The sequence below is a fragment of the Lactuca serriola genome, chromosome 8 (assembly GCF_051521515.1).
Source record: "Lactuca serriola cultivar US96UC23 chromosome 8, Lser_US96UC23_V15, whole genome shotgun sequence".
Taxonomy (NCBI): Eukaryota; Viridiplantae; Streptophyta; class Magnoliopsida; order Asterales; family Asteraceae; genus Lactuca; species Lactuca serriola.
Window position 1 is genome coordinate 30503833 of NC_136415.1, and position 13294 is coordinate 30517126.

Consider the following 13294-nt stretch of genomic DNA (forward strand, 5'->3'; position numbering starts at 1 on the left):
ATCGAAAGAAATGATATAGAAGGGTAAAATGGTCATTTTTATCATTCAACACTAAATTTCAGAGCTTCCAACCAAACAGCATGTTAAAATTCAGATCTTAAAAATTAAGACCCTCTTAGAAATTCAGACCTCTTAAAAATTCAGATCTCATAAATTCAGATCCTACCAAACAGCCTCTAAGAAGTGGCAAAACATACCCAATTTCGAAATGGGGACAAATTTTATGAAGTGTGAAGAAGTTTCGCATTGAATCCCTGAAGTTTCGAAAACTTGGCAGAATTTACCCAACTTCGACATTGGGTTGAAAATTCTGAAAAATTAAAATATTTTCGAAACAGGCCCCTACAGTTAATGCAAATTATCACTTTATGCCTAGTTTCACAATTGAGGTAAAGTTTCGCATCTTAGGCTGTTTTGGGCGCACCGGGTCATTGCAGAATTCAAAATTGACAATTTCTACCCAAATTTGTGAAATTTTATTCGGTCCGTGAATGAATTCGAAAATTGAAGATTTTTTGGATTTTTCGGATTTAAGCAAAATGTTTATGCCATGTGTTAAGGGGGAGTTTTGGATAGAAAAATTCCAAATCAAGCGCTTTCTCATTCCGTTTTTGGTTTTATAATCATCTTTCGATCATAAAAAGGGGGAGAGATTTAGATATGAAAATTCGAAAGTTGAATTTTTCATATTACGCGTAGTTGAAGACAGAAGTGACCTTGATCTACGTAGTTCATGAAGTGATTTGACTGGAGATCCGGAAGTGATTTCGGTTCATGATGGGTTTGGATTTATTGAAGATTTTTGGGATGTGCTTTTATGCTCAACTTTTGGGTAATCTTTTGGAGATTTGGATACTCCTAATTACCTTTTGATGCTCAGATTGTATGGTCTCATACTCTAGAACCCGGATTGAAAAGTCATCGAAGAATTGAAGATTTGAAGTTCATTTATACATGTGTCATGCTTGAGGCTCGGTTTGTGAAGTTGCTCGATTTTGGAAGATTGAAGCGGGTCATCCATTCCTAACTTTGAGGAGGAGAATGTTGGGATGCAAAGTTATCCATGTATGACTTTATTGTGGTTTGACTCATGTAGACCCACTTTGTCACACCCCAAAACCGGAACGGCGGAAACGTTCGGGGGTGGAGGACGTCATGTCAAGTATCACGAGATATGTATATGGTAAGCAAGTAATGAACAACCATTTCATTTAGAAAGAAAGTGTTTACAATGTATGTGTCCACAAAACAGAGAAGTCATAAACAAATAACAAAACAAGACTTGAAGCTATAATGCTCCATCTTCTGAAGTCCCAGCACGAGCACCTGTCTAATAGTCTCCTGAGAATACAAGTTATTTGAAAGAGTTGATCAGCAATTAAGCTGGTGAGTTCATAAGATTTTAGTGATGTGAGTAAGCTGTAAAAATGTGGTTGAAATGTATAAGCACAAGTGATGTAAGCTGTAAGTTCTGTTTTGAAATGATCGCCTGTTCCTCTAGAAAATCCTATATTTCCTACTTTAATGGAAGTTAAGTAAAATGACACTACAAGCCTTTCTATGCGTACTAAGTGGGTACAAGTTATATATACTTAGAGTAAATAAACAATCGATTGTGCGCATCTGCCCTAAACTCACAACCCAACGGGGAACAGTAAGTAAGGCGGATAGCACACATTCCATTGGTTGTTAGATCGTTGTCATATATAACCTTGGTGTATTCACTTGTTACTCATGGAGTTATTTGTAATGGTTCCTTAATATCTAATGGAGAGTTCTTTTAAGAAAACCTATATTTCTTATAGTAAAATAATGACTACGGTGATTACTTTTATAATAGCTTTGTTTATACTGCTATATATAATCTGATATCAGGTAGATAGTTAATTTGGGGAATCTGCCCTAAGCCCACAATCCAACGAGAACAGGACGTCGGGGGAAAACACACATTTAACTATCTATCGGATATTAGTTCTATATATAAACATGGTGTATAAACCAAGGCATTATAGAGTTAACTCACTTAAAGTCTTTTAAAAACTGCACTGCTTAATAAAATGGATTAATCCCTTTCTGGGAAATCTCTAGTTTTGTCTATCAAAAACACTGACTTTGATAAGTAAGTTCTGTACTAGAAAAACTGTGCTTTGACTCTGTGTCCTATAACCTGATCCATACTTGGTACCCTTATGATGACTTAATGTATACTAAGCATAAATATATATATATATATATATATATATATATATATATATATATATATATATATATATATATATATATATATTCGGGTAGATAATCGATTGGGGGAACTCGGTTCAAAACCACATCAAACGAGAACAGGAAATGAAGCGAAGGCACACATCCTATTAGCTGTCGGAATCTATTGGCATATACGTAGTCTATAGTGTATACATTAAGGAATCATAAAGCTAGCACTAAGATCCTAACCTTTAATCGTAGCCTTCTACCAAGGCATCTTCTGTTCTGAGTTAAACCCGACTGTTCTTTTGTCAAATGTAACGTATATTCTCCCTAGTTTATAACCATTTCGAATAGAAAATAGATTAGCCTTCAAGTGTTACCGACACTTTATGAAAGTAATGGGAGAAGTGAGTACCCTGATGTCGTTTATAATGACATGCGGAGGTACTATTAACCTAAAAACATATTTGTTTTATTACGGTCATAATGTGAAAGCTAGAACCCCTACTAAACGCTCTCATGTAAGGAGATTGACGGAACCCAACGCGACCCTAGCAAATCCATGCAAGTCGTGTAATTCACATTAAAGTTATATGATCATGTATACCCAATATAACTATCACTGATGCGTTAGCGATTCATTGGTATAATTAGATCCTGTCTGCGTGTTGTCATGCTATAGCAAATTAACTTGTTTGTTATGTTATGTTCTGGTATTGTTTGATTCTCTTCACTGTTTGTTCTGTTCTGATATTGACTCTTTGTGTGCTTCATTGTACTAGAAGTAATGAATAGCATTCTCCTAAACTATACCTATAATAGTTTACTAATACTTTACTTGGACTGTTACTGAAATGACTCCTTTCTCTACTAAGTTACGCTTCAACTTTAATAACAGAGTTTTGAAATGTGTTGACAACTTATAATTAACATAAGTAACATTTTGAAGAATGTTTAACAACAAATATTTACACAATTATCATTGTGTTCAACCTGTATCCCCCCTTAAAATAGTTTAAAACAATTAAATGATTCATTACGGGGTATGAACTCACCTAATGTGGGTGATTCAAACGGGTATGCGTGTAAGGATGAGAAGTTCCACGAATGAAGTCCCGAGACACAGTAAGTCCTAAATGATATATAAGGACACATATTGACATGAATATAGTGTTTATAAACAACTATATGAAAGATAACACCTTCCGGGACTAGGAAACACCTTGGCTAGGTGTTGGAATCACACGTGATTCAACAAGGGAAATGAAATGGCACTAAATGGTGTTTACGGTTTTGTAACCCACTCTACTTGAGTTTACGGTGGTAAACCCAAGAGTTTACGGTCGTACACTCATGGCACTTTGACCATATGGTGGTTTGAAGTCCTAGAAGTCCTTTTGAAGCATCCTAACTTCAAGTTTTAGCCTTAGGAAGTGATTAGGGCATCATATCACCCCTTTTATAGGGTTTACGGTTTTTGGACCATATGACTTTGAGTTTACGGTAGTAAACTCAAATGGTTTATGGTCGAATGAAGTTTTCAAGTCCTAAACACTTCTAGGTAAAGGTCTAGGCTAGTTTCTAAGCTTAAGGAATGAGTTTGGGGCATTAAAACATGTTTAAGAGGTGTTTACGGTTTTGGGAGATCCCAAACCGTAAACACATATATATGGGACATTTTTGTGGTTTACATGTGCTAAACACATCCAAGGAAGGTTCCATGTTTGCTCCTAGGGTTTGGCAAGAGTTTAAGGTACTTTGGCACACTTTTAGCAACCTTAATAGGGTTTATGGTCCAAGGAGATTCTTGGAACGTAAACACCTTATCCTTGTGGTATTTGGGTGTTTTCTTGAGGCTCTTATGGTTTAAACATGTTAGTGGTTTTTTCTATGCTTGTTTCAAAGGTCTAAAGGGACAAAGGGCCCATTTAAGCCCCATTTTTAGTGTTCACGGTCCAAGAAGATTCTTGGGCCGTGAACACCTTGTTCTTGAGGTATTTTGATGATTTCATGGAGTTTAACACTTGATCTTAACATACTAAGGCTAGAAACACTTACTAGTTGAAGATCTTGGAGAAAATCAGGATGCTACTTGAGAGAGAAATGGCTTTAGTCTTTGGAAATCGTGAAAAAGTGATTAAAATAACTAAGTCACACTTGTATAGTCTTTTGGGTTTACGGTCCTAATACCATTTTGGACTGTAAACTCAAAACTCTTGAAGTTTTGGGCATGTTTTGCTACATAGTACACCCTAGGGTATCCACTCTCCTGATATCTCTTGAAACACTAACTTTAAAACACTCAAACTTATTCCAAAAAGTTTGAAAGTTAGCAGAAATAGTTTTAACTCATATTGAAGTGAATGGTTGAACAGAATAGAAAGTTTTGGGTTGTCACACACTTGCATGTGGTAGCGTAGCCTTGTGACATGAGAGAGAGAGAGAGAGAGATGTAAACACCTCTATATAAGGTGAGTTCATATCACTTTGTAGAGGTGTACATGAGAGATGTAACGTTGAGAGTGTTAGTGTGAGCTATTTATTTGTCTAGATCTAACTTATACTTTTTTGTAACACCTTCATGATCGAATACATCTCTTAAACACCCAAATCACCATGTTCTTTGTGTGTTCTTTAATTCACATCAAGTTTAAAAGATCGGGATCGCGATCTTAAGATCCCACAAAAAAAACATAATTTTGATTTATAAGTTCAAAACATGAGAAATATGTCAAATATTCAGTTTTCCTTTCAAAACCTATAAAAAATTCTAAACATTAATTAGATCGGATCCTGATTCTACGATCATATTTGCGATCCTACCCTAAGATACGATCCATATAGTTTTTCATACCTAGGATCGCTGGATTATCATCCTATGATCAAGATCATGATTTTAAGTTTTTAACAACTTTGCATCAAAGCATTAAAAGATCATGTAAAGTCTTAAACTCTCAAGTCTCAACTATGTATTTTACCAAAATTGATGGCGACTATCTGAATTAAAAACCAAATAATAAATGTACAATCTTCTCCCTCCATGTTCATGTGTTTCCTTGCACATATTATATGATATATAAATCACGAGATAGTGTTACTATGACAAACAAATGATAAAATAAGCAATTTGGAAACAAATGATAAAATAGGCAATCTGGAAAGTAGAAGATGGTGCTGTATGACTAATTGATCATCTTTATTTTATGCTTCACTGTTAAGCATAGAGAAAGGGAATTTAAACTTTACTAATATTATCCTATCTCACCTATATATCGTTTAATGAAAACAGATGTTGTAATACTATTGGATGCTATTTAATTATCTTTGTTATTTAGTATGTTAGACATTCCATTAGTTGTCAAGTACGTTTGACTATATTACCTCGTGACGACAAATTAACGAATAAACTCATCATTATCATAAAAACTATAAGAAAGTACATAACCTAGTGTTATCTATAAATAAAATATTGTAACTTTGATGAAGGAACGGGGCCCACCAAGCCTAACTATTATTGATTAAGACAGCGTGCCTTTGACAAAATCAAAGTAACGATCGACAACCACAATCATCATGTCTTTATCAAATGTTTGGTGGTATTATGACACTTAACAACTCTTTAACTGGTTCATAGTATTCTCCTACCATCTTTAGTTTCTTCTTAATCTTCTAATCCCCAAGTGGAAAAGATTGATCGATGGGTAATAGTTTGCTTGATGAAGAGTGTGATTACTTGTTTAAAATGGTTTTGGTAGGGGATTCAGCCGTAGGGAAATCAAATCTTCTGTCAAGGTTTTCTAAAGGTGAGTTTCATCTTGATTCTAAGCCAACAATTGGGGTTGAATTTGCTTATCGGAATATTAAGGTTGGAGATAAGTTGGCCAAAGCACAAATATGGGACACTGCTGGGCAAGAAAGGTGCATATGATCACTTTCCTAATTTCTTGCTTTTCTAAATTTAAATTTAGTTTAAACATCAAAGCGATATAATACATCTTATAATACATATGAAGTAGATCATTATAGCAATACATATGAAGTATTTTTTAGTTTAGTGATCTTTATAAATACTTACAAACTTTTAAAAGAATCCATATCGTGGAGCCGGATTATATAATAAACAAGAAAATTTGTGAGATTCGGAGCACAGTAAAAAACTTGTTAAATATGCTCCGAAAACTGTCAGTTAAAAAGTGTTTAAGGTTGCGTTCTTTAGACAAAATAGAGCCTAGAGGTTAGAGTTTTATTAGGACTCATAGAATAATATATATAGAACTCACATGTAGGGGTACACAACACAAGAGATGAGTAGGTTTGTGTAGGTTTGTGTGTTTGACGTTTTAACTAGGATGAGTAGGTTTGTTATGAAAACATTGGGCATCAATCAATGTTTTAAAAACCGGTTTTTTAGTTGAACCGGTATAGTTATCGGTTTTCGGTTTGATCCGGTTCAGAAATAGACATAAAACCGATGATAGTTAAATCGTTTCCTTCCCTGATTCCCGGTCCAACCGGTTCGACTGGTCAGTTCAAACCGATTTTTAAAACATTGACATCAATGTGGTGGCCCTGAGATGGTGGTATGAAGCGTTGCGAATATATATATATATATATATATATATATATATATATATATATATATATATATATATATATATATATATATATATATATATATATATATATATATATATATATATATATACCCGCCACAAGATCACGTTTCTTGCGGATATGATCATTTTTCTGGAACATTGGCCGCTAGTAGCAGTGATTACTTTAAACTATGCGTGATTTCTTAAGCCCATATAGCCATCCCTTATCTTTTTCTTCCTAAGGCCAATAATCTTTTTTTAATGCCAATTTATTATCATAGTAACAATTTTTTAAATAAAGACCCAGTACCAACAACCTTATAGTTTTTTCTTAAGGTCGGAAAAATCAACTACTTTATTATAATTTATTGTTTTGTAAAACATTAAAATAGTTTATTTTAGCTTATGAACTAATTTATAAGGTACCTTTTGATAAACTATTTTTAGATAGTTTTGGAGAAGCTTATGAAGCTTTTTAAAAAATATACCAAATATATAGTTAATTATATCTATTTTTTTCTTTTAGTTATATATCTAAATGCTCGTCTATATCATTTTACATTGCAATTTAACTTATAAGTTACCTTTTACCTAACATTATTAATTGATAAACTTCTTTATCAGCTAGTTTGACAAATAAAGCCTAAGCCTATAACAACCTCTTTTATTGGTTTTTTTTAAAGCCTTATTTTTTTTAAAATCAATTTCTTTTAAAACCGGTATTTGTGCATCTCTACACCAGCCCCAAAAGTTGTTATTTCTAGGACCATTAATCTACCCTTTAAATTGTTTTCCTTGGCCCATTAGCTTGCTCTATTTTTCCAATCTAATAAATCAACTATTCAACTTTTACATATTGAGTTTCCAGCCACCATAATTTTTTTTTGCCAGCTCAATAGATTGAAATTTTTTATCCAGCCGATAAAATCAATTTCTTCCCAACCATAAAATGCTCTTATAATTGTTTTGTTTAAACGTCTTTTACGGGCCACTAATTGATTTTCCTATGAGGGCGTTGGATTATATTCTTGCTAATTGCTATCATAGGATTTTGAATTTTACAATTGATTTGGATTTCATAGATTTTCTATGTTTAGGTAGTAGTATCTAAAATTAGAGAAACTCTTTCTTTTATAAAATTTTATTTGGATCATAAAAGTTTATAATGCATTTAAATCAAAAGGACAAATTACCATGTTTTACTTAATTGTTAATTTGATTTCAAAAGTTTAAAAAAAAATCATCTACATCACTTCATTTTTTTTCTTTGTTCTCATAAATAAATAAAAAAAAAACTATTAAATCTTTTAAACTCGAGAAAAACAATAACACCCAAAAGACCATGAAACGACATCATGAAGCTCAAACACCGGTGTAAATCCTAGAAGTGACAAAAACTGACACGGCATGAAACTCAACACGAAACAAATTATTTTGGGTAAAATATTTCAACCGGTTTGATACGACACGATACGAAAATTAAACGGGTAAGGTTAGTGTTGAAAATTTCAACTCGAAAAGTTTATTTATATGTAAGTTTTTTGATCTCTTTAAACAAACTATAAGAAGAATATCCAAAACTTGAGATTTCATTGAATAGCACAATAGTACATATACAAGTCAGATCCTGTTTAATCGGATGGTATATAACAAGCTACATGGACTTATTCCTCTTGGTATTATGTACAGTAAATCTGTAAATATATAAATACAAATAATGATATAATGAAAAGTAATTAAGGTAACATATCGTTAATATGCTCCCGCAAGATGGACGATCGAGAGACAAGTCCAATCTTGGATAATAAGGTGTGAAATTGCTGCTTGAGAAGTGGCTTTGTGAGGGCATCAACTAGTTGATCATCACCTTTGATGTGGTTGACACGTATGGAGCCTTCTTGAACCTTTTTCACAGACAAAATGGAAGTTCAATGCTAAATGTTTCATACTCGAGTGGAAAACGGGGTTTGCAGAATAGTGTGTGACACTTAAGTTATCACAAAAAATAGTTGGGGTGATAGTGGGGCGATAACCGAGTTCGGAAAGTAGAGAGACAACCCATTGAGCTTCTGTGGTGGTGGAGGCTACGACACGAAATTCTGCTTCAGTAGAGGACCTGACTAAGGTTGGTTGGCGTTTGGAGCTCCAGGCTACGGGATTGGATCCAAGATAAACAATGTACCCCGTGGTGCTGCGATATGTTTGTTGATCACCTGCCCAGTCTGCGTCAATAAATGCATGTAGATGTAGAGGAGAGTTTCTTCGAAGAAGTAGACCATGATGAATGCTACCGTAAAGGTATCGTAACAAGCGTTTGAGGGCATCCCAATGGAGATCAGTTGGGCAATGCATGAACGGGGAGAGCTTGTTAACTGTGTATGCGATATCTGGGCGAGTGAGGGGCAAGTACTATAGACCCCCAACAAGGGATCAGTAGTCTTTAGGATTGGTTAGTGAAGTGCCTTCATTGGTTTTAAGATTAAATTATGATGTCAATGGTGTTGAGGCAGGTTTGCAATCATTCATGTTGGCTTTTGTAAGAATATCAAGGATGTATTTAGCTTGGGAGAGGAAGAGACCATTAGTGTGAGGTAGAACTTCAACACCAATAAAGTATGAGAGATTGCCAAGATCTTTTAGAGAGAAGCGGTTGGCGAGTGAGGTGATGAAAGACAAAACGGTGGAGGAGGAGGGTCCAGTGATGATAACATCATCAACATAGACAAGAATATAGATAATGGAGGAATGTGATTTTTAAACGAAGAGAGACGAATCAGATATAGTGGGTTGAAATCCGTTCGAGAGAAGAAAGGATTTCAGTTCGTTGTACCAAGCACACGATGGCGAAGACCATATATGGCTTTATTTAGTTTGCATACATGTGTAGGAAAGGATGGATCAATGAATCCGAGTGGTTGAGACATGTAAACGTCTTCAGTTAGGGTGCCTTGTAGGAAAGCATTATTGATGTCTAATTGGTGTAGACACCAATTTTAAGAGGTAGCAAGAGATAAGATGAGTCGAAGGGAGGCCAGTTTAACTACATGACTAAAGGTTTCAATGTAGTCAAGACCGGGTTGTTGATGAAAGCCTTTAGCAACAAGTCTTACCTTGAGGTGTTCAATGGTGCCATTGGATTCAAATTTTGTTCGAAATACCCATTTGCATCCAACAATGTTGGGTGCGAATTCAGGAGGAACAAGGGACCAAGTATTGTTGCGGGTTAAAGCATCGTGTTCGGCTTGCATGGCTTGGCACCATTGAGGTTGTTTAAGAGCCTGAGTTAGGTTTTGAGGCTCGGGAAATGGTTGGGCAATAGAGTGATATAAGAGAAAATCATTGTTACGGTAACGAGAGTTGGGTTTGTGATTTGTTCGAGTGCTTCTAGAAGAAGTAATAGGTGGAGGTGATTGAGGTTGAGTAGTGACAAGAGGAGTAGGGTTTATGGGTAGGATGTTAACTTAAAGCCAAGTTTTTGGATTAGGTGGTGGGGTGGGAGTTTCATGTGTGAGGGAGGAATAAGGAAAAATGTGTTCAACGAAGTGAACGTGTCTTGATGTATGGATTTTGTTTGTGAGTGGGTCAAGTAGGTGATAAGCACTTTGAGAGGAAGAATAGCTAACAACGATACATGGCTTGGATCGGGGTTCAAGTTTGTGTTTGGAGTAAGGCCGTAACCAAGGATAAGCGAGGCAACTAAAGCTACGAAGTTTGTCATAATTGGGTAATTTTTGAAAGAGGCAAAAATAGGGAGAATCATTTTTAAGGGTGGCTGTAGGTAATCGGTTGATTAGATAGGTGGCTGTAGTGACTGCAAATGACCAAAAAATTAGTGGCATTTTCGCATGAGAGAGAAGTGAAAGGCCGGTTTCGACAATGTGGCGATGTCGTCGTTCGGCATAGCCATTATGCTCTCTCCAATACGTGCATCTCATGGCACCACAGACTTGGCCATCCACACTCTCAAGTCCAACAACATTTATCCTCCACAGTTCCTAGTATTACTTTTACGAAAAATAATTGTAACTCTTGTTGCATTAATAAAAGTCATAAACTATCTTTTCACAACTTTTCTCTTAAATCTACTGCTCCTTTACAATTATTTTTTTAGAAGTGTGTATATATATATATATATATATATATATATATATATATATATATATATATATATATATATCAAATTCATCCTATAGACGTGATTGGTACGCACGTGATGGATGATTGGATGCTCGTATCCTATGTAGACACTTACATGAACATATCAATATGTTGCTTTGTTACACTTTCTTCTGCTCACTATTTCACAATTCGGATTAGACTATTTGGTTTAAATATTCAGATTTTTGAATTGAGCTAAATTTAATTATTATTTTTGGATTTTAGATTAGTTTTGGTTTATAAAATAAGAATCGAATAGTCCAAAAAAACTGAATAACATCTTATTATTTATTTTTAATATATATTTAATCATTTATAAATTTATTAAATTGTTTTGTTAATTATTAGAAACTTTCATCAAGTATAATACATTAATATGTACTTATTATCAAAAGTTTTTTGTCAATGAAATATTAAACTATAATCTATTTTTTATAATAGTTGTTTATCAATTATAATTCATAATTAAAATGTTTTTTACATATTTTTATAGAGTTGACTTGTATTTAGGTTATATATTTTTAAAATGTATTTCATTTTAAAAACCGATCCAACTAAATTTTAATTTTTTTGAATCAGATCGGATTTGAATTTATTTTGAACTATTCAGATCCATGTTTTGAAAATCGAAATCTATTTTAATTTACTTGATCGAATCAGACAAACTTATCCATGAACAACGTAACTACCTTTACCTCGCAATATCATTAATTTATTATATTGTTTTTATTGCATTTAGCCGTTGATGAAAAAACCGTTGGTATATTGTATTTTTTCACACTTAGGGAGTTAGCCATTAATAAATTGTAAATTTATATACAGCTATATTTCAAAAAATTAATATGCTTTATGGTTCCAACATTATTAATCTAATCTATAACGTATTTTAATTGTATATAAAATTAGTAAAAATAGTTAACAGATTATAATTGTCTTCATTGTAGATTCAGGGCAATAACAAGCTCATACTATCGTGGAGCATTAGGTGCTATGCTGGTCTATGACATTACACGAAGGGGAACTTTCAAGAACTTGAAGAAATGGTTACATGAGCTTAGAGAATATGGAAATCGTGATATGGTTATTGTTCTTATTGGAAATAAATCCGATTTGGTTGACTCAAGAGAAGTTGAAGCAGAAGAAGGTCAAAGTCTTGCACAGCTAGAGGATTTATGCTTTCTTGAAACATCTGCAAAAGAGAATTTGAATGTAGAAGATGCATTTCTCCAAATGATCACAAAAATCTTCGAAATTGCAAGTCAAAAAAGCCTTGAAGCCAAGGAAAATGACGCAACGAAGAAAGTTGTTGATGCTAGAAAAGAAATAATCTATGTTGTTGATGAAGTGACTGCCACTAAACAAACAAGTTGTTGTACAAGTTAGGAAAAACTACTTTGTTCATTTTGACCTTCAAGGTCATACATGACGTTAAAAATGAATTGAAATTTATGAATTAGTAAAAAGATGAATGATTATGTTAATAGAAAATATCGTTAAAAAACCAAAAAAATCATGTTGGTTTATAATATTCTTTGTTGTCTAACCATTGAAGCAATCTTGGAAAACTCATTATGATATATATATATATATATATATATATATATATATATATATATATATATATATACTCTCTCTCTCTCTCTCTCTCTCTCTCTCTCTCTCTCTCTCTGACCCATGTATGTACTCATATCGCATGGTGCGGTTAGTACTGGTGAGTTTTATAGAAAACATAATAGTAAAATGTGGAAAACAATTAACACTTAATAGGGTACATAAATCCTATAAAAGATCTATGTCATACACTTTGATAGCAACATACAATGAACAACTAAACATAGTATAACCCTAGTATAATTCAAAGTTACAAAGTGTAGAGTTACATACCTCTTGATTTGTTGTAGGAAGCAAATCACTTTAATCTCTTTGTAGTGTAGGTCTTGGAAAGCTTAGCACCAAAATGATGTTGTCTCTAATGACTCACACCCAAACCCTAGAACTAGAAGACAAGAGGAGAAAGGAGAGAGGAGACTTTCGGCAAGCGAATCCTTCATGGAAGAGTATGAACGGATTTGAGGACCCAAGGGGTCCTATTTATAGTTTAGGTAATTCAGGGACAAAACAATATTTGAATGATTAAATAATAGATTTAATCACAATTCAAATCTTCTCCTTATTTACAACCAGGAGGCTTCTAGAAACCTTAGAAACCCTCATAATTTCGTTCACCTCTGTATGAGTTTTAGAATTTTCTTTCCTTACTTAATTATGAACAATGACAAATTCAACTCTTGGACTTGTAATTAATTTCAATTAACCCCGCATTATTTTCATATTAT

General features: G+C 33.7%; 1 protein-coding gene across 1 annotated transcript; it reads left to right on the forward strand.

Annotated features, from left to right (window-relative positions):
- The first annotated feature begins 5776 nt into the window (after positions 1–5776).
- On the forward strand, positions 5777–12421 carry LOC145066583 (ras-related protein RABA6b-like). Its single transcript, XM_079013880.1, has 2 exons — positions 5777–6123; positions 11903–12421. Exons 1-2 carry the CDS (start codon positions 5903–5905, stop codon positions 12339–12341), a joined length of 660 nt encoding a protein of 219 aa, XP_078870006.1. The 5' UTR covers positions 5777–5902; the 3' UTR covers positions 12342–12421.
- The last annotated feature ends 873 nt before the right edge of the window (positions 12422–13294 follow it).